General features: G+C 38.6%; 1 protein-coding gene across 3 annotated transcripts in view; it reads left to right on the forward strand.

The window, feature by feature from the left end:
- Positions 1-19,474, forward strand: part of NR6A1 (nuclear receptor subfamily 6 group A member 1) — a 214,333-nt gene that overhangs the window by 22,776 nt on the left and 172,083 nt on the right. For all 3 annotated transcript variants that reach the window (XR_009694644.1, XM_061154681.1, XM_061154682.1), the window contains exon 2: positions 10,725-10,766. Coding sequence is in view for 2 of the 3 variants with exons in the window: in XM_061154681.1 (XP_061010664.1) it covers positions 10,725-10,766 (42 nt within the window). In the remaining variant the exon portion in view is untranslated. The remainder of the gene's footprint in view (positions 1-10,724; positions 10,767-19,474) is intronic.

Consider the following 19,474-nt stretch of genomic DNA (forward strand, 5'->3'; position numbering starts at 1 on the left):
AGTGTATTACGCCAGCTGAAATAAGTCAGATAGAGAAAGACAAAGTGTTATGTGTGGAATCTAAAAAACAGAAGAAAGTAGTGAGTAAAACAAAGAAACAGACTCACAGACACAGAGAACAAACTAGTGCTTACCAGTAGGGAGAGAGATTACAAGAATCTAGGGGTTCAGTTCAGTCGCTCAGTCGTATCCGACTCTTTGCGACCCCATGCTAGGCCTCCCTGTCCACCACCAACTCCTGGAGTCCACCCAAACCCATGTCCATCGAGTCGGTGATGCCATCCAACCATCTCGTCCTCTGTCGTCCCCTTCTCCTCCTGCCCTCAATCTTTCCCAGCATCAGGGTCTTTTCAAATGAGTCAGCTCTTCGCACCAGGTGGCCAAAGTATTGGAGTTTGAGCTTCAACATCTGTCCTTCCAATGAACACCCAGGACTGATCTCCTTTAGGATGGACTGGTTGGATCTCCTTGCAGTCCAAGGGACCTCAAGAGTCTTCTCCAACAGTTCAAAAGCATCAGTTCTTCTTTGCTCAGCTTTCCTTATAGTCCAACTCTCACATCCATACATGACCACTGGAAAAACCATAGTAGCTGGCTTTGTATCCCTTATTAGCATCATGTCCTATATTGAAAACGCTGGGTAAATGTTTGTTGAACTTAATTTTAGATTGTAGGACACTTTAGCGTGTAAGAAGCAGCAGGAATTTTTCACCTTTAATCCTGTTTGTGGCGTGTCCTTTACATTTATGTGGTGAAATAAACGTATGTTGTTTGTTCTTGTATCTTGACTCCAGTCTGAATAATTAAAAAAAATTTCTTTTGGAGTTACTTTGTAGATATGACTAACCAGCAACTAGCTTTGCTTCAGATTTGAAAGATTCTGGAGTGAAAGGTTAAAGATGTTGTATCTCTTTGTTGCCACACAATGGATTTCTAAAACAGACATAAGAGATGGTACTGAGCTTTAGCATTAATGATTAACTAGTATGACAGAAAGATCTGTGCCCAGAATTATGTTTCTAATAAGAAGTAATTTAAAAGTCATTTAGAGAATGTCTGGGAGATTTTTTTCCCCTTCAGTTGAACTGGTCAATTTTAGAGAACTAATAACACAAATCATTTTGTTAGGATTTTTTTTTTTTAAGTATAAAGTTGTGTTAATTACTGTTGTACAGCAGTTATTCAGTTATATGTATATATACATTCTTATAAATACTTTTCCATTGTTCTTTGGATTTTTTAAATGTGCAAATTTCCATTTATAACAGCAATATATTTTCAATCAAAAAAGTAGAAGGAGGAAAAAAAATAGCACCCTCAACAGATGGTTCTGAAATGACCTTGGAAGCTCCGTGTCCATGGTCAAACAAAACTCCTTGGTCTGTGAGACTCTTCTTCAGTTAGTCTTTGAAATGACAATGAACAAAAAAATCTCCTTCACTCTCCCTACTCCTGCTGGGAATAGCATATATTTTTTCAAAAGAAGCTAGTTCTTGTCTAATTATTTCATTCATTCATGTAAGGTTTCATACTTTGGTTTGTTGATCTGGTTAGTGAAGTTACTGTAGCTGCTTCTGAAGTGGACATCTTGCATTATTCAAGGAGGTTTATAATGGACTCATCTACCGTATGGTACTTTTTTCTTGGACTCTTGAGGTCCCGCTTTTGTGGGAATGTCAGGGTTTGTTTTTGGAAATAACGTCAAGTTTCCGTCTATCTGGCTGTTGCAAAGCATATACCTTGCAAAGGTGGTGTTTTATTAGTCAAATTGCTCTGAATAGAAGTTCTCTTGTTTTGACTTTTGTGGCTTTTTCCATGTAATAAACTACAATTATTTCTTTCTTTTTTTTTTTTTCAATTATTTCTTTAAACTTATAAGATGGAGATAATAGGAACGCCTTTCAGGTAGAATTCATGTGAAGAATCAAGCCAGTGCCAGGCATATAGTAAAAGACTCAATAAAATGACAGCTGACAGATTATTTTCTACATTTCATGGCATGTGTGCCTTTTGAAATTTCTTTAACCTCCAAGCTGGATGAAGAATTATCAGCAATCTCTTTTGCTACTCCAGACATCCAGAAATTGTAAATGAAAAATGTCAGAGGCTCACAGTACATGCAGTTTTCTGAGAAATGCCTGTACTATATTTCCATAGAAACACTGATGACCTCTGACTCATCAAACCGAATTGCCTTCCTAAACTGTTTTCACCTTCTGATTCTCTTAGCGCAGCCTTGAAGCTCTGTACTGCTTAAAAAAAAAAAATCTTAAAATTGAAATGTCATAATCTTGGGCTGGCTTTTCTGCCTTCAGTTTGGTTTCAAGGCTGCAGTTACAAAGCTAGAAGCCTGAAAAACTGTATAAAAGGTGATGTAGGTTGATCAGATGGAATTTATTGTTTCCATAGAAATGTAGACACTTCTTGTAAGCAGCATTTAAGCTGAGCAAATACATGGGCACAGTAGATTATATAATTGAGAATCCTTGGCTTCTCCCCCTACTCTTTTTTCTCTACCCCTAAGATTTCATGTTAAGAAAATGACATTAGGGAGAAGGCTTAGTTTTTTGTTGCAGTTTTTAAAATGTGACCTTGACATTTGTAGGTGGAAAAGGGAAATAGAACTTGAAGCTCTGCCAGCCGGATTTTGCTGTGCGGACTTGTGGTGTTATGTCTTTGTATTCAAAAGCATTTTATGTTATTCCTGAAGTATAGTTTATCAGGTTGCCTGTGAGAAACAAAAGCTAATGGTCCAAGTGGCATCCCACTCACTGGATAGAAAGGAAAGAGGCAGATGTGAATTTAATGCTCAGCCAGTCCAAAGAAAAGTGTTTCTGTATTTGCTTGGGTTTGGTGCTGAATAGCAGGCTGCAAGACTGGCTGTAAGGCAGGCCATGGTCTGGCTAGCTGATGTTTGTTACAAAAAAAACCAGCTACATTTATTCCTTTCCAGCCTCTATCCAAGCCACCTTTTGTACCAAAAGGAGCCAAGGAGATGAAGTTGGGAGGGGCTCTGAAAAATGGGAAGAGTTTCTAGAACTTCAGGAGCTGTGGAAGGAGCACATGGTTTGCCATGTGTATCTTGACTACCCCCTCAGAGTGCTTCCCTCTCCTCCCTTTAAGCCTTACACTTTTAGTTACTTGGTTAAAATATTAGAACCACTATATTGAAGTTAGTGAGAGTTCTGCTGGTTTTGGGGCTTCCCTTGTGGCTCAGTTGGTAAAGAATCTGCCTGCAGTGCGAGAGACCTGGGTTCGATCCTCGGGTTGGGAAGATCCCCTGGAGAAGGGAAAGGCTATTCTGGCCTGGAGAATTCCATGGACTATAGTCCATGGGGTCGCAAAGAGTTGGACACGATTGAGAGACTTTCACTTTTACTTTCTGCTGGTATTGGCAAACTTCATAGGCATATCCATGTATTTCCTTTCCTTAGTGACTCTTGCCTATAGAATAAAAGCCTAAAACTCCCCATGTGTGGCTGTAAAATTCTTTATGACATGGCCCTGGCTGGGGCTCCAGTCAAATCACATTACCAGATAACATTATTCCCTTTCTCTGTTTATGCCTCATACATGTGGCTTCCTCATACGTTTCTCAAATAGCCCTGTTTATCTGGTGAATGCTTATCCCTTCCACATGCCCCTGGCCCCATGGTTGCTGCTGTGTTCTCACTAATATTGATTACAACTACTAAGCACTTCCCACTGACCTAAGTGTATCATTTCATTGAACCTCACAATAGCCTGCAGATGAGGAAATTGGTTTAGGGAGGTGAAGTCACTTCCTCAGTTAACAGTAGTAAGTGATGGTACCAGGACTCATACCTATTCTTATGTCAAAATATATGCTCTTACCACTCTGTACTAGTTCAGTTTCATCTTGTCCATCTGTCCCTATCTGTCTGTCCATTATTCTCTCCCTAGCATTAGTTCTTTAAAATATTATTTACTTCACTATCCTTTTTTTTTTTTTTTGGGCTGCACCACACAGCATGTGAGATCTTAGTTTCCTAACCAGGGATTGAACCCATGCCCCCTGAAGTGGAAGCACAGAGTCTTAACCACTGGACCACCTGATAGGGAAGTTCCTGTCTTTCTTTCATTTGACTTTAATTTTTTCTTGTTGTAGTTAAATATATATAACAGAATTTACCATTTAAATCATTTTAAGTGTACACTTCAGTGGCATTTGTGCTCTATAATTAATTTTTATTCTGTACTCCTTTGGACTGTTTTCTGACAGTAGGCTCAGTCTTGGGCTTCCCTGGTGGCTCAGACAATAAAGAATCCACCTGCAATGTGGGAGACCTGGGTTTGATCCTTGGGTTGGGAAGATTCCCTGGAGAAGGGAATGGCTGCCCACTCCAGTATTCTTGCCTGGAGAATTCCATGGACAGAGGAGCCTGGTGGACTATAGTCCATGGGCTCTCAGAGTCAGACACAACTGAGTGACTTTTACTCACTCAGGCTCAGTTGTACTGATACCTGTATTTTCCAGGCCTAGGACCTGCTAGTGGAGAAGGCAATGGCACTCCAGTACTCTTGCCTAGAAAATCCCATGGATGGAGGAGCCTGGTAGGCTACAGTCCATGGGGTTGCTAAGAGTCAGACACGACTGAGCGACTTCACTTTCACATTTCACTTTCGTGCACTGGAGAAGGAAATGGCAACCCACTCCAGTGTTCTTGCCTGGAGAATCCCAGGGACGGGGGAGCCTGGTGGGCTGCCGTCTCTGGGGTTGCAGAGTCGGACACGACTGAAGTGATTTAGCAGCAGCAGCAGGACCTGCTACAGTGTGGGCAGGTACTTTAACATTTGAAGGAATAAGTGACTATATTTGCTAGGCTGATGGAATTACTTTCTGATAACAATGGATGAACTTATGATTTGATTAGTAAATAACACTTGTGTAAGTGTTTTCCTATTTCATTTACTTTAAAGCTGTGACAGAATCCAAAAGGTGTCATGATAAATTTAGAAGAAGGAAGGACTTCCCTGGTGGCGTAGTGAATAAGATTCCACTTGCCAAGGCAGGGTACATAGGTTTGCTCCCTGGTCCAGAGAGATTCTGCCTAGGAGCAACTAAGCCCCATGCGCAACAACTACTGAGCCCACATGCCTAGAGCTGGTGCTTTGTAACAAGGGCAGACACTGCAGTGAGAAGCCCATGCACCACAAGAGTAGCTCCTGCTTGCAACTAAAAAGAAAGCAACTAAAGGAAGACCCAGCACAACCAAAAAAAAATTTAGAAGAGGGAAGATTTTTGTTTTTATCTTAACGTTTTTCCGTTATAATGGCCATTGGCCTTATGTGACTAATTAAGTTGAAATTCAGTTGCTCAGTCACATTCCAAGTGCTTAATAGCCACACATGGCTAGTGGCTACCATTTTGTGCAATGAAAATAGAGAACATTTTCATCACTGTAGGACTTTGAATTGGACATTGTTGCTCTAGACTTTAAAGGCAGAGAATAGTGAAACATTTTCTCTCAGAACTTGATATTTTGGCAAGAACTGCATTGTGGTGGCATGTGACTTAATACCATTGCTTTTTGGAGAAAGAAGTAGTTACTCAGCATTTACTAAGCAACCTTTCCTGGGATCCTGGGATATACCTTAGCCTTGTGGCTTGAGATATTTAGGGCTGAGACCAGATTTGACTGAGAGAAGGACACAGTTTCAAGGAACCTAATCATGATCAGAGGTGGGGTGGGGCAGTGGGGCACAAAACAGATGGGAAACTGATATAAATGACTGAATGTTGGTCCAGAAGGGAGCAGAATGGCTCTTGTGTATCAGTACAAATCTAGGGTAGAGATTTTTAGCTTTTTTCATGGGGAGAATGGAAAACAAAATTTTCTAAAACCTGAATTTTCCTGGTCAGTAGTCATGATCATAATTTGGTGTGGAAGGCAGAGGGCACTGGGATCACGGGGTAGGGAGCCTAATTATGCAGAGTTTAAAAATCCTTTTAGATCCTTGACTTCTGGAAGCTCTGCTTCACTTCATGTTTCACTCACATTTTAAAGTATATGAAACTTGAATTGCAGTGGACTAGGAGAAATAATGTTATATTTTATATTTAATTAAAACATTTAATCTGACATTAGTATGTGGTTTACTGTTTTGGGGAAAGGTGAGATGTTTGATTAGAATTACAAAATTTTGCATTTTTAAGGGCCTCACCTTAATTTTGCCTGTGGGCTTCAAAGTAGACAGGCAGAATCCTCACCAAGATTCAAGTCTCTGTTGCACCATGCTGCCTTCCTCTAGTCAAAATGAAACATTTCTAGAGTAGTATTTAACTTGCTTTTGTAAAAGACACATTAGATTATAGTTAGCTGATGTTTGGGCTTGAATTTGTTAACTGGCATTACCCACAAGCTTTTGTTTGTTCACATTTGGGGAAAAAAAAAGAATACTCAGTTTATTAAGATCGTTTTATGGTAAATGTGTAACTTTATAGCCAAAAATATAAATAAAAAAAATCAATATTTAAAAAATTTGTTACAGTAGCTAATCATAGATTGAGGAGTTACTTCTTTTTTGCCAGATTCTCTCCTGTTGGAGAAAAGCTTGTGAACTGGATTTTCCTTTGTTTTAAAGAAAATTCCTAGACTTGGAGTTAGAAATTGTATTAAAGAATTGTATTCTTCCTTTGTATTAAAGAAAATTCCTGACTTGGAGCTCTCGCCATAAAGTAGTTTATTTATTTATATATACTTACCAAATTTTGTTGACTGGCAGGATCCTGACCAAGATCCAAGCCTCTATTGCTCCACGAGACTCACAAGAATTGAACAATACGGTTATTTTTATCCCCATTTCAGGAATTAGCTATTGGGTAGTTAATTAAACAAAAACAGTGGCAGATCTGGGATTTGACTCCAACTCAGACCCGTGCTCTTTTTCTCTGTGCTTCTAAGCTGAACTGTGGTAACTGAATATGTGAGCTTCACTGGTGGCTCAGTGGTAAAGCATCTGCCTGCCAGTGCAAGAGACACAGGTTCGTTCTATCCCTGGGTCAGGAAGAGTCCCTGGAGAAGGAAATGGCAGTCCACTCCAGTATTCTTGCCTGGAAAATCCTATGGACAGAAGGCTTAGTTGCCTCTTGGCATGTGGGATCTTCCAAGACCAGGGATTGAACTGGTGTCCCTTGTGTTGCAAGGCGGATTCTTAACCACTGGACTACCAGGGAAGCCCCCAATCTGTGGATCTTGACTCTGCCTTTTTAAAGCAATTTAAGCCACCAGCCAAAGGCTCTAGATTTCTCAGAACATTTCCCTAATCTGTTTAATGTGTTATATTCTGTGAGGCAGGAGGTTTGGGGGTTATTTTTGTATTTTTAGGTAGCTTAGGAGTCTGCTTTTTACTGAACAATTCTGAAATCCTTTCTTTGCCTTTGTGTTGAATTGAATTCAATACATAGAGGGTTTACTTCTAGCACTGGTTTGGGTTCTTGTAGCTAGAAACCCTTTTGCTAGCCAGATCTGGTTTCTGAGAATCTGGGTAAGACCGACTGAGAATGGTAGCCAGATCTAGCCATTCCATTGACTGGTTGTCAGGAGGTAGGATTAACATTGTTCTCTGTATCTCCTCAGGCCTCCTGCGTTAGTGGTGATCTGTAAAGCCAGAGACATTAGTAGCCAATGGTCTCAGGGTTGGATAGAGGGAATATATAGACATGGTTACTGAATTTCATAATCAGGGATCTTTGTGACCACTGGAGGAATTTGTTTTAAGGCAGATATAAAGAGTTCTTCTTTTCCTCAGGGAGTAACATACTACATCTGGGATTATTGTATCGAACAGTTTATAGGCACAAAATATAAAAAAGGTTCAAGAATCACAGCAAGTAACTAAACTATGTTAGTAATGTTAGGGGATTCCACTCCAGGTCTTTGAGGATGATGTCATGAATGAATTAATAGTTAACTCTCCTATAATGTGCTCTTTGGTGCCATAGATATAGCATGAGATTTCTTGAACCCTTGGGGTTGGTTAGTTAGTAGTAACTCACATATATTGAGCTTTGACTTTGTCAAGTACTCTGTAAAGTCTTTACATGCACTGTCTCATTTAATCCTTTTAACAGACGTATCAGGTAAGTGCTGTTAATTTCAGTTTGTAGCAGGGCTAGGGTCAATCCTTCTTGGGTCATATCAGCTGAAAGTGTAAAGGGCTAAGTCTCTAAAGGAAAATCAGAATGCCCTTAACAGAAGGGGGAGTGATTACTAGGCAGGTAAAAGCAATAGATGCCCACTTTAACTGTTTTTCTTAGTACTGTTTGTTTTTTTAGTCACTCCCTCTTTATTGTGTTTGATCTAGTTATTTTGAGTTCCGAATGTTGTTTTCAGAAAATGTTGTTAGACTTTGTCTTTTCTTGAAGCCCAGTGTAGTTCTTTCACTTAATGTCCAGAATCTGAGGTCCAGAATATAAGTAATTACTTAAACAAGTCATATGACTAAACCAAAAGTGGCTTTTGAACTATAACTTTCCTATTATACTATTCTACCTTCCCATGTTTTTGTCCTATTTTTGAGTCAGTTTATGTTAAGTGTATGCTTATTCCTCAGTTTCATTTCTGGCAGAATGTTCAATATTGAACCCATGTGTAATGATAAGTGATTTCCTTATTGCCTGGCATCTCCATACAGCTTTTCTGATCCCCAGGCATTTATATAGAGAGGATTTAAAGTCGCTCTAAGGTGATCCTTTTTAGGCATATCAGTCACTTTAGCACCTTCCAAACCCTGGTTTTCCAGATCAGATTTCCTCACTCAGACATTCCACACACTTTCCAGGCCAGACTTCGATTTTCTGATCCTGTGACTTTCTTCCCTTGATCTAGAGACAGGGTAGTGTTTTCTGTTTTGTTCATCCTACATTTGAACACCTTACATACTGTATCAGCGGCAACTGTTGTGGGCATAGAAACAGCTCTGTGGATGGATGAGGCACTGTCACTACGCTTGAAGAACTCACTATCTAGTGAAGGAGGCAGTTATTTAAGTTGTGAGCACAGGAGAAGTGTCTCCTGTTTTCTGTGCTTCATTGAAGGATGATGAGTAAGTAGTTCTTTACCAAGTGAAGGAGGAGGAAGTGCAGGAAGACAAGGAATGTGGTTTGTTTGGTGAATGTTTAGAATTGCAAGGACTTTGAAAGTGATGTTTAAACAGTCTGCTATTTGAACCTTTCTCCACATGACTCCCAGTTGCTCTTTTGGCTTCTGGTTGCCTGACTCTGATGACACAAAATACTCTTGTAACCATCTAGTCCTAGTTTTGCACCATTATTTTTGAGTTTACCGTTGAGATACACAGTTGATGTTTATTGAACAGCTGCTTTGTACTAGGCTTGTGAGAGATAATGGGGATACAGCTGTAAACGAGACAGGCCAGGTTCCTTCCCCTAGGTCGGTGGAACGTTATTAGTGGAACAGCCTCATAGTGGCGTCAGACATTGAACAAGTAATTCCTTGTTGATGAGTGCACAAAGCATTGTAGATAGTTATTACAGGGAGTTTTGACCTTTTGTATGAGACGAGGGTAAAGGAGGTAAGAAAAAGCTTTTCTGAGGAAATATTTAAACTGAGGATGGGTCAGAAGCAAACTGGAGAGAGTAAGCAGTCATTCCAGGAGAACAGAATTTTGATTAACTGTGTATAGAACCCCTATTGTCTATTTGCCACTCACTGTGCTTGATTTTTCTCTTCAGTGTGATAGTTGTACACCAATCGGAAAGATGTAGCTTAGAGTTTTGGGGCCTGAAATGTGCTTTGAGGGCTGTTTATTCCAACCTGAATAGCATACTTATTAGTGGAAGAATTGCTTCTGTTTGTGTGTATAGGTAAAATTCTTTGGCAGTTATGAAAATTTTAAAGAAAATTACCCTGTTTGATGTTTTATAAGTTCATATTTTTTTTTGTTTGTTTTTATAAGTTCATATATTTTGCTTTCTTTTGGAAAATAATTGATGACATAAGTAGAACATGACAAATATTAAATGCATTGTAAATTTACTATGAAATATGATAGCTTAGCTGATAAAGAATCCACCTGCAATCAGGAGACCCCAGTTCAATTCCTGGGTTGGGAAGATCTCCTGGAGAAGGGATAGGCTACCTACTCCAGTATTCTTGGGCTTCCCTGGTGGCTCAGTTGGAAAAGAATCTGCCTGCAGTGCGGGAGACCGGGGTTCGATCTCTGGATTGGGAAGATCCCCTGCAGAAGAGAGAGGCTACCCACAGTATTCTGGCCCTGGAGAATTCCATGGGCTGTATAGTCCATGGGGTTGCAAAGAGTTGGACACGACAGAGCGACTTTCATTTTCATTATATGTATTACATATGTATACATATTGCACATGTTTTATTATAATTAACTTTGGCATGCTTACTCATAGTTACTTATGCTGTTGTTTATTGAGCTCCTCTCTGCCAGAGACTGTGCTCAATAAGCATTTTATATCATTCTCTCACTTAATCCTCATTACTGCTCCATGAGAAGTGCTGTTACCATCTCCATTTTTTTATATAAAAATGATGAAATGGAGGCTCAAAGAAGGATCTGCAGTAGCTAAATGTTATAGAGCTAGGATTCAAATCCAAATTTGACTTACGAGTCTAGATTTTTTTTTTCACTGTATGATACTTTGCATATTTGGAGGCACCGTGGAGTAATTCATGAATTATAATCTTTTTTTCCTGTTTTTTTCTCTTCAGGCTTTTGTCAGGACGAATTGGCAGAGCTCGACTCAAGCACTAGTAAGTTCTAAATGTTCCCCAGTGTTAATGGGTAAGAAAAGTATATGTGTGTGTACTTTTAAATATATAACTTAAGGTGTCATTTATAGGCCTATTCACAGATTTTATTTCACTTTGTGATTATGGGGAGGACATTCTCATTTCTAGTTATATTTTATTTTTCTTCTCATATTTTTTGGTGGTCAGACTCTAGCCATTTAATAGAAAATTTTTTGCTGAAAATTTCTATTTAATGCTAGTCTTGTTTTCCATCATTCCATGAAGCTACCACTGACAAAAATTGTGCTTTTATTTATGCACACATACAAGCGTATACCCACAACCATGTTTTAAAAGTATTGACTAATTTTGACATTTCTTTCAAAGAAGGATTAGGTAAAGGTTTAGATATTTATAGATGATAACCTTCATACCACAGTTTAATTTCTAAGCATCTTCATCTACATTCTTGAGTTTAAGGTATGAGAATGACCATTTCAAAGTCTTAATTAAATGATTCTTTTCATCTGTGTTTATAGTGCTCTCATAATGTCACAAACACCATTCTGGGATATGGACATGGGAATATTCAGTGTATACACATATTATTTTGCCATAATACTAAAAGGTCAAATGATACTTTAGATTGAGACTCTGTGAAATGATCTAGAGTTATTTTTTCTAGTTCTTGTATTTTTTAGGGTTATGGGGCTGGTTATTTGTTACATTCTGTTGTTGAGGTTAAGCGATAAAGTTCACCTTCTCACCATCCTGACTAACAGCTGTGGACCTTCTCATATTTTACTCACACACCGTAATAGTATAAAATTCATGTTTGTTCAACTAATAATTACTAATTGCAAAACAAAAGTAAGTCTCATAATGATTATCATACATTAAGGAAATAGGTTTTTCTTTCTAGACGTCATAAAGTTGTGAATCAGCTTTGTATAGCTGATTCAACTATACCAGAATCAACTTTGTAGGATATTATAGGTTCAGTTTACCCCACCTTCCTACCTCACATTCCAGTACCTATGAGTGAACACACTATTTTCACTTTGTCGTTCTTTTATGAATAGTTGTCATTTAGGAGGAGGGAAAGGTAAATTCTTGAGTCATGGGTCTTTCTTAGAAGCACTTTTTAGAATTTGTCATTTTTGGCTGCTCTGGGTCTTCCTCACGGCGCATGGGCTTTCTCTAGTTGTGGCAAATGGTCTCCTCTCTAGTTGGAGTAAATGGGCTTCTCGTTGCAGTGGCTTCTTTTGTTGCAGAGCATAGGCTCTAGGTATGCAGTCTTTAGTAGTTGTAACCCTCAGGCTCAGCAGTTGTGGCACTGGGCCTAGTTGCTCTGTGGAGCCTGGGATCTTCCTGGACCAGAGAGTGAACCTGTGTCCCCTGCATTGGCAGGCAGACTCCCAGCCACTGGACCACCAGGGAAGCCCCACTTAGAAGAATTTTTTAACACTAGGAAGGATACTGGCATGCCTTGTGATCTTTCAGATAGAACTACACATAAAACAAGCCAGATAATTGAGAACTCAATTTAATATTGAATGTTTTCTGCTCAGGCCCAGTTCTAGGCTCCAGGGATACAAAAATAAATAAATCTTAAGTCCCACTCTCATTTGTTAACAGTCTATCAGAAAACCTTTCCTAGTCTGCAATTATTTAAAAATACACTTTTTAAAGCATATGGGACCCAAATTTATTCTTTGTCTTCATTTAGTAGCAATTAAAAATATTCATGCCCATCTTCTAGGAAAGGTACTTGATCTTCTTACGAAGATTATTTTTGGATTTTTCTTCCTGCTGGCCCAAGTAATTCTAACTCTTTAACATTTCTGCATAGAATCCCTGTCTAGATATTGTGCTTTATAGATCTCTGCATACCATGAGAATGAACAGATACTGAATCATAATTCTATTAATATATGTCAGTATGGAATGAGATTTACCTTAAAACATCATTTTTCTTTTAAAAATTGTACTTAGCTTATGTGGCCAATATTTTCAATAGTCCCCATGTTATTTTTGTGAAGTTGCTAGTGTTTTTGGTCTGTCTCTTTGAAATACATAAAGATCTGACATAATAATGAGTAGGCAGAAACAGAAGTTTATCATCCTGTCTGAATCAATCTTGGGGTTCAAATGAGCATGCTTAGTCCTACGGAATTATAGGAAACCTCAAGACTGAAATGGGCTATACACGTGTATTAAGTTGGTTATGGTTGTTGATATTACAATTCTATGGCTTCTGATTGGGAAGGAGTAAAGTCTCCTATGTTAATACCTCATGACTTTTGCACATTAGATGGAGGACAGTAGGGTTTTCTTTGTGATGAATCTTTGGGATTTCGAGGCTCCAGTGTCCCCCTTACTCCTCAAATTCCTGATAAGGAAGTCCTGCTCGTTCTTGCTTATTTTGAACCAAGAAATACCATTGTTGCTGATTTCCCATTTTGCTTGTCAGTGGTTGTAGACAGCAAGTTTGGGCTATGTGGTATGTATTGGACCTGGATGAGGAAACACCCAATTTTGTCCAACTCATGTGGCCTACCCCCTGCCTCCCTTTTCAGTGGTAGAGCAGATGGGTAGCCATGCTTAGAATATGGGCAGCTGTTCACACTCTGGCCGCCTTCCTATGATTCCTGGGCTTCCTGGAGTCCAATGTTACGGCACAGGTTCAGGCTAAGTTCATTTCTACAAGAAGCATCTCTGTACCCTGCCTATTAGCATAAGCTAGGGACAAGGGCAGTCAAAGGTCAAGAGAAGTTCAAAACAGCATAACCTTTCTCTGCTTCTGTTTCCAAATAACCCCAGTCTGCCCTGCTCCCCGAGTTTTTTTTCTCAGCCATCGTGTTTACTGTGTAGTTGTAAAACTCAAGAGAACAACGGCCGACTTGATACAAGGGAAGTTAGAGAATAGAACTCATTGTTGCTTAAAACAGGAGAAATAATTGATTTATGTTTGGGGGCCAATTAGGCTATAAAACAGGAACAGTAAAGGGACCTATGACTTCAGGACAGCTACTTGCTCTGATTTCTGTCCCACAGACAAGGGGCTCCCCAATAAAGCCTGTCAGCTTTCTAGGTTAAATTATTAATTCCTTTCATGCCTCTCAGGGATTGTAAACAGCACATAATACAGGAAAACAATTGATACTGTTCAGTTATTGGCCAGATAGAGGGTCAAAGGGTAAATGGTTGGATTAGCAACAGCTGTTCTTCTTCCCTAGTCAGACTTTTGTCCCTTATTACATTTCAGCAAATCCATTCCTGGATTTTTGGCCTCTGAATAGTTAAATCCATTCCTCTTCTTATAAAATATTCCTATAAATAATTGGAAAATGGATATTGACCAAAATTGAATATACTCATATTTTAATTCAGTTTCTGTAGTTGAAGGTGAGGATTCTTTTTGGTATGTGCTAACTGTGGTTGTTTGGTGTTCAAAGGGTGTTATCCCAAGGAAAGTAACTACTTGAAGTTTAGACAGATTAGTAGCTTTTTAGCTGTTCATACCATCTGCTTGAGGATTTTCTTGTAGCTTGATTAAAAGATAGAAATTGCCTTTATTTAAACTGTTGGTAGGATAATGCATGTTCATTGTGGAAAACACTAAAAGAAAAACACAAACACCCCTAATTCCACCACCTGGAAATAACCATTGTTTCTTATTTGAGAATATGTCCTTCCAGTTTGTGTCTGAACTTTTTATGTGGTTAGAAATCATATATACAATTTTGTCTACTCTTTATTGCTCCCCCACTCAGCATTATACTGGGAACATTGTTCCAAGTCATGAAAAATTTTTCATAAATCTTTTTAATGGCAAGATAATATTTCATTGTAAGTGAATAACTTTACTGTGGTTTATTTAACCATTTTTCTACTGTTGGACATTTAGGTTGTTTCCAGTTTTTTATTCATTATAAATAATGCCACAATGAACATAGTTTTATATAAATTTTTTGTCTGCATTTTAAGTGAGCCCTTTAGCTTTTTATATAATATAAGCTGAAACGCTTCTGAATTAAGAGCGTGGACTCTGGCTCAAGATTGCTTGAGTTCTGTAATCTTGGCTAAGTTCTTTAACCTCTTTGTGCCTCAGTACTCTCATCTCTTGTATGGGGACAATGAAAAAGTATTTCTACTTGACAAGGCTGTTGTGAAGATTAAATGAAGTAATATGTGCATTTGGAACAATGCTTGGTAAATGAGAAACACTATTGTTTTTGTTGTTCAGTTGCTAAGTTGTGTCCGACTCTCTGTGACCCTATGGACTATAGCATACCAGGCTGCCCTGTTCTTTACTATCTCCTGGAGTTTGCTCAAATTCATGTCCATGAGTCAGTGATGCTATCTGACCGTCTTCTCCTCTGCCACCCTCTTCTCCTTTTGCCTTCAGTCTTTCCCAGCATCAGGATCTTTTCCAGTGAATTCACTCTTGCATCAGGTGGCCACAGTATTGGAGCTTCAGCTTCAGATATGAATATTTAGGGTTGATTTCCTTTGGGATTGACTGGTTTGATCTCCTTGCAGCTCAAGGGGCTCTTCAGAGTTTTTTCCAGAATTATAGTTCAAAAGCATCGGTTCTTCAGTGCCCAGTCTTTATGGTTCAACGCTCACATCTGTACATGACTGCTGGGAAGACCACAGCTTTGACTAGATGGACCTTTGTTGGCAAAGCGATGTCTCTGCTTTTTAATATGCTGTTTAGGTTGGTCATAACTTTCCTTCCAAGGAGAACGTGTCTTTAGGTTCATGGCCATAATCGCCATTGGCAGTGTTTTTGGAGCCCAAGAAAATGAAACCTTATACCGCTTCTGTTTTTCCCCTTCTATTTGCTGTGAAGTGATGGGATCGGATGCCATGGTCTCAGTTTTTTGAGTGCTGAGTTTCAAGCCAGCTTTTCACTCTCCTCTTTCAGCCTCATCAAAAACTCTTCAGTTCCTCTTCGTTTTCTGCCATTAGAGTGGTATCATATGCATATCTGAGGTTGTTAATATTTCTCTCTGTAGTTTTGATTTCAGCCTGTGATTTCATCCAGCCCAGCATTTTGCATGGTGTCCTCTGCATAGAAGTTAAATGAACAGAGTGACAATATATAACCTTGTCTTACTTTTTTCCCAATTTTGAACCAGTCCATTGTTCCATGTCCGGTTCTAACTGTTGCTTCTTGACTGACATACAAATTTCTCAGGAGACAGGTACGGTGGTCTGGTATTCCCATCGCTTTAAGTGTTTCTACAGTTCATTTTGATCCACACAGTCAAAGGCTTTCGAGTAGATGTTTCTGTGTAGCATAATGTTGAAAGTCTCAGTCTCTCTCTACTACTGGCTGTTGTAACCACTTTATTCAATTAAACTAGCCTGTGTTTCTTAATGACACAAAGATAAATCATTCCAGATGTTAGCAGGTGTAAGTTACTGCTTCAAGTAAGTAGTTTCCTCCAAGGAGCAATATGTATTTCTGGCCAAGGCTATTCTTTACCATCTGGTTAACTGTTAGGGTGTTTGGACCCCTTCCTCCAACAGCAGCAGGTAACCCAAATGACCATCTGCCAGTCCATTTATTTAACCTCTTAGGAAACTAAAGAAGTTAACCCTCTGTTTATTCAAAATAAATACTCAGATTGTGCACTTGCTCTTTGGTCAGTAGCAAGGTCTTATAGAGAGCATGCTGAGGAAGAAATCTGTATCATTAAAAATCTACCATTACCATTTAAAAGGACTGCATAGTTGGGATTTTTCCTGACACAAACTTTATTATACACACACACACAAACATACATATCCCCCCATTACTGATTAAACACCTGGATAAATGAGCATTTTAGAAGAGACTTGAGAGTTAAATTAATGTTTGCACTGTCTGGCCATACTGATAGACTCCCACCAGGCAGAGGTTCATGAGTGATGTGGAAGGAACAGGCAATTTAAAGCACAGCTTCAGAGTGAGACGACTTAATACTGATTGTTCGCTCTGGCTTCACGTTCATCTGTCAAGTGTTTTGGGATCCCAAGGAGACTTTTTGTGGATTCTTCAGGCTATAAGAGAGAAATGTGTATCTCAGCTAGAATACCCGATTTTGAAATAGGTTCATTCCCAAATTCCAACATTCTGTGTTATGTCCTATCGGTCTATTCATAGTTGTCAAACTGTATGTTACAATTTTTGATCTCAGAAAACAGTTCATATAAGCCCAAGTGTGGTCTGCAGATAATGAACTTAAGGCTGGGTGTTAGAGATCAAAGAAAATTAACATTTATTGGGTGTTCCTTATGTACTAGGTACTCTGAACATGTTCAGTGGGAGTGAGGAGAGTTCGTTATAGCATTTGAAATTACCTAAATTTAAGTTTGACTTTGTAATACCTACCCCATTGTTTCTTTCCTTTCCCACTTCTCTTTTTCCCTTTGATGTGTGTGTCAAGCTAAGACTCAGTTCCTGCCCTCAAGGGACTCTGATTTAATCAGGAATGATAGACACAAAACATGATATGTGGCGTTTACTCCATAATAATAAAAATAATAATAGTAATAATGGCTAATATTTGTTACACACTAAATGCTTCATGTGCATTTTTCAGTAACCACTCATGAAACCTATTGAAAAGATACTATTCCTATCTTACAGAGCAGAGTGCTGAGGCCTGGAGAGGTTAAATGACTCACCCCAGAGTACACAGTGGAGAAATATCTGGGACTTCAGAGCTGCTGTTTTACTGAATCTTCTATCCTGTTTCTGGCTCTCTTGACTGTGACGAGTCTCAGATGCTAATGGAAGAGTTTAAGGCAGTATAATGATTTATAACATATAATGGCGCCTTTTGTGTCCAGAATAAAGACTATTTTCTAAGTGTCATTTGGGCTCTTTTGCATATATTAGAATTATTTTGGATGTAAAGTAATTTTCTATGGAATAGGTTCCCAAAGAGATTTCTTCTGTAGTTCAGGATTATTTGCACTATTTATTATCAAACAGGTTCTTTCCTGAGACAAATGAAGATAAGTTCACAAATCTCCCTTGGTTTCCCTCTTGGTGTCACCTTTCCTTCAGAACATTCTGGTTGTGATATTGGTATTGCACATTCATAACAATTCCAAGAGCCTTGCTTCCAAAGCTTCAGCTCAATCTGCTAGGTCACTGCAAGATCACATCTCCTGAATGTGGCCTTTTGCTTGGGAGTTCCTTTCTGATAAGGATTCTTTTGAACAGGATGGGGGTGGGATGAGATCCAGAGTTTAGGCTGAGCTCTCATCCCCTTGACCTCTGCCCCTGTTTCAGAGTTTATACTGACTTGGTAGGAACTCCCTATGGAGCCAACAGTTTAGGACTTGTTTACAGTTGATGAAAAGATAGTTGCATTCAAAGGCTGTTTTTGGGTCCTTGGAGAGTCATGGATCTCTACTATTATCTGTGGTGGGTTCAGGGAATGCTTGAACATCTGGGTCTGGAGATTTGTAATAGATGACTAAGAAGGAATGAGAAGAAACTCTGAAAATGGATAGGTTGCTGAAATTATTTCCGTGGGAGCAGTATTGCAGTAATATTTTGAGAGCAGAGAAAGATTTCTATAAACCTGTTGTTTTAATTAAAAAAAAAAAAAAAGCGGAAGATGATTGTTTAAATTCAGTATAGGATAACAAAGGGGATGTGTGGGAATTCTTCTCTTTCTTTTTTGATGTCTCACCAAAGAGAAAATTTTTTGTGTTAGGTAAATGTGTTAAGTAGTGGAGGCAAACCTTGGATTATTAAATCCTCCCTTTTCAGAGTTATACGGAGTTTTACAAATTGGTATTTTCTCTAAAAATCTTGTGGTTCTCTAAGTATGTTGAGAGTATAGCAATTGAATCCCAAATTAGTCCTCAGAAGTCTTTTCTGGGCACAGAGATCAGTTAAGATGACTCTTAGCTTCTGTACCTGAAGTTACATTTGTTTTTTTTGGTCCAGTATTTGTTGTAGATGTGAATCTGGAAGAAGAAAAGAAGCATCTTTCTTTAAAAAGTGCTGACTATATGAGCCAAAATTAAATTTTAATAGGTATACCCTGTGTTGGTAAACATAGGGAAGGATAAACTGCATGAATAATAAGATTCAAAGTGAAAATGTTATATCATTTTCACCTTAGTATGAAATTCCTTGAGCTGAATTTAATCTGGCCTATAATCTATTTTGTTTGACTAATTGGATGTTTAAATAAAAACATACTGTCAACCTTTAAAACCTGCAAGATTTTTGTGAAAATTTGTATTTCTGGCCTTCTTGATAAATTGGATGGTTCAACTGTAGGCCTAGATTTCTACATGGGATCTGTTGGCTTGAATAGGGTAGTGGCTGCCTCTTGAAATGAGCATGTGCTCAGGTTTGTCACAAACCTGTATGACCTCTTTGATGTACTTATGTTTCCTTCTAGTCTTCTGTAAGCATGTTTGCAATTTCTACATTAAAAAATAATTGCCAAAAAAAAAATTGTCAGTGCAGATGAAGGTGTGGGAAAATGAGAAAGAAGTCTATGAGTATATTCTAATAATATCTGTCAACACTAAAAATGTTTGGGTTTATTCTCGCAGATTTAGCAGTTAAAATTTAAACTTTTTAAATTCAAATTTGCCGATGTAGCAGTTAACTCATCTGGGTATTTATCCTAAAAGAAATGACAGGTGTGCAAAATGTATATTCACAGATATTCTTTTCAGCATTTATAATAGCAAAAAAAAAA

Source organism: Dama dama, chromosome 11 (assembly GCF_033118175.1).
Source record: "Dama dama isolate Ldn47 chromosome 11, ASM3311817v1, whole genome shotgun sequence".
Classification (NCBI taxonomy): Eukaryota; Metazoa; Chordata; class Mammalia; order Artiodactyla; family Cervidae; genus Dama; species Dama dama.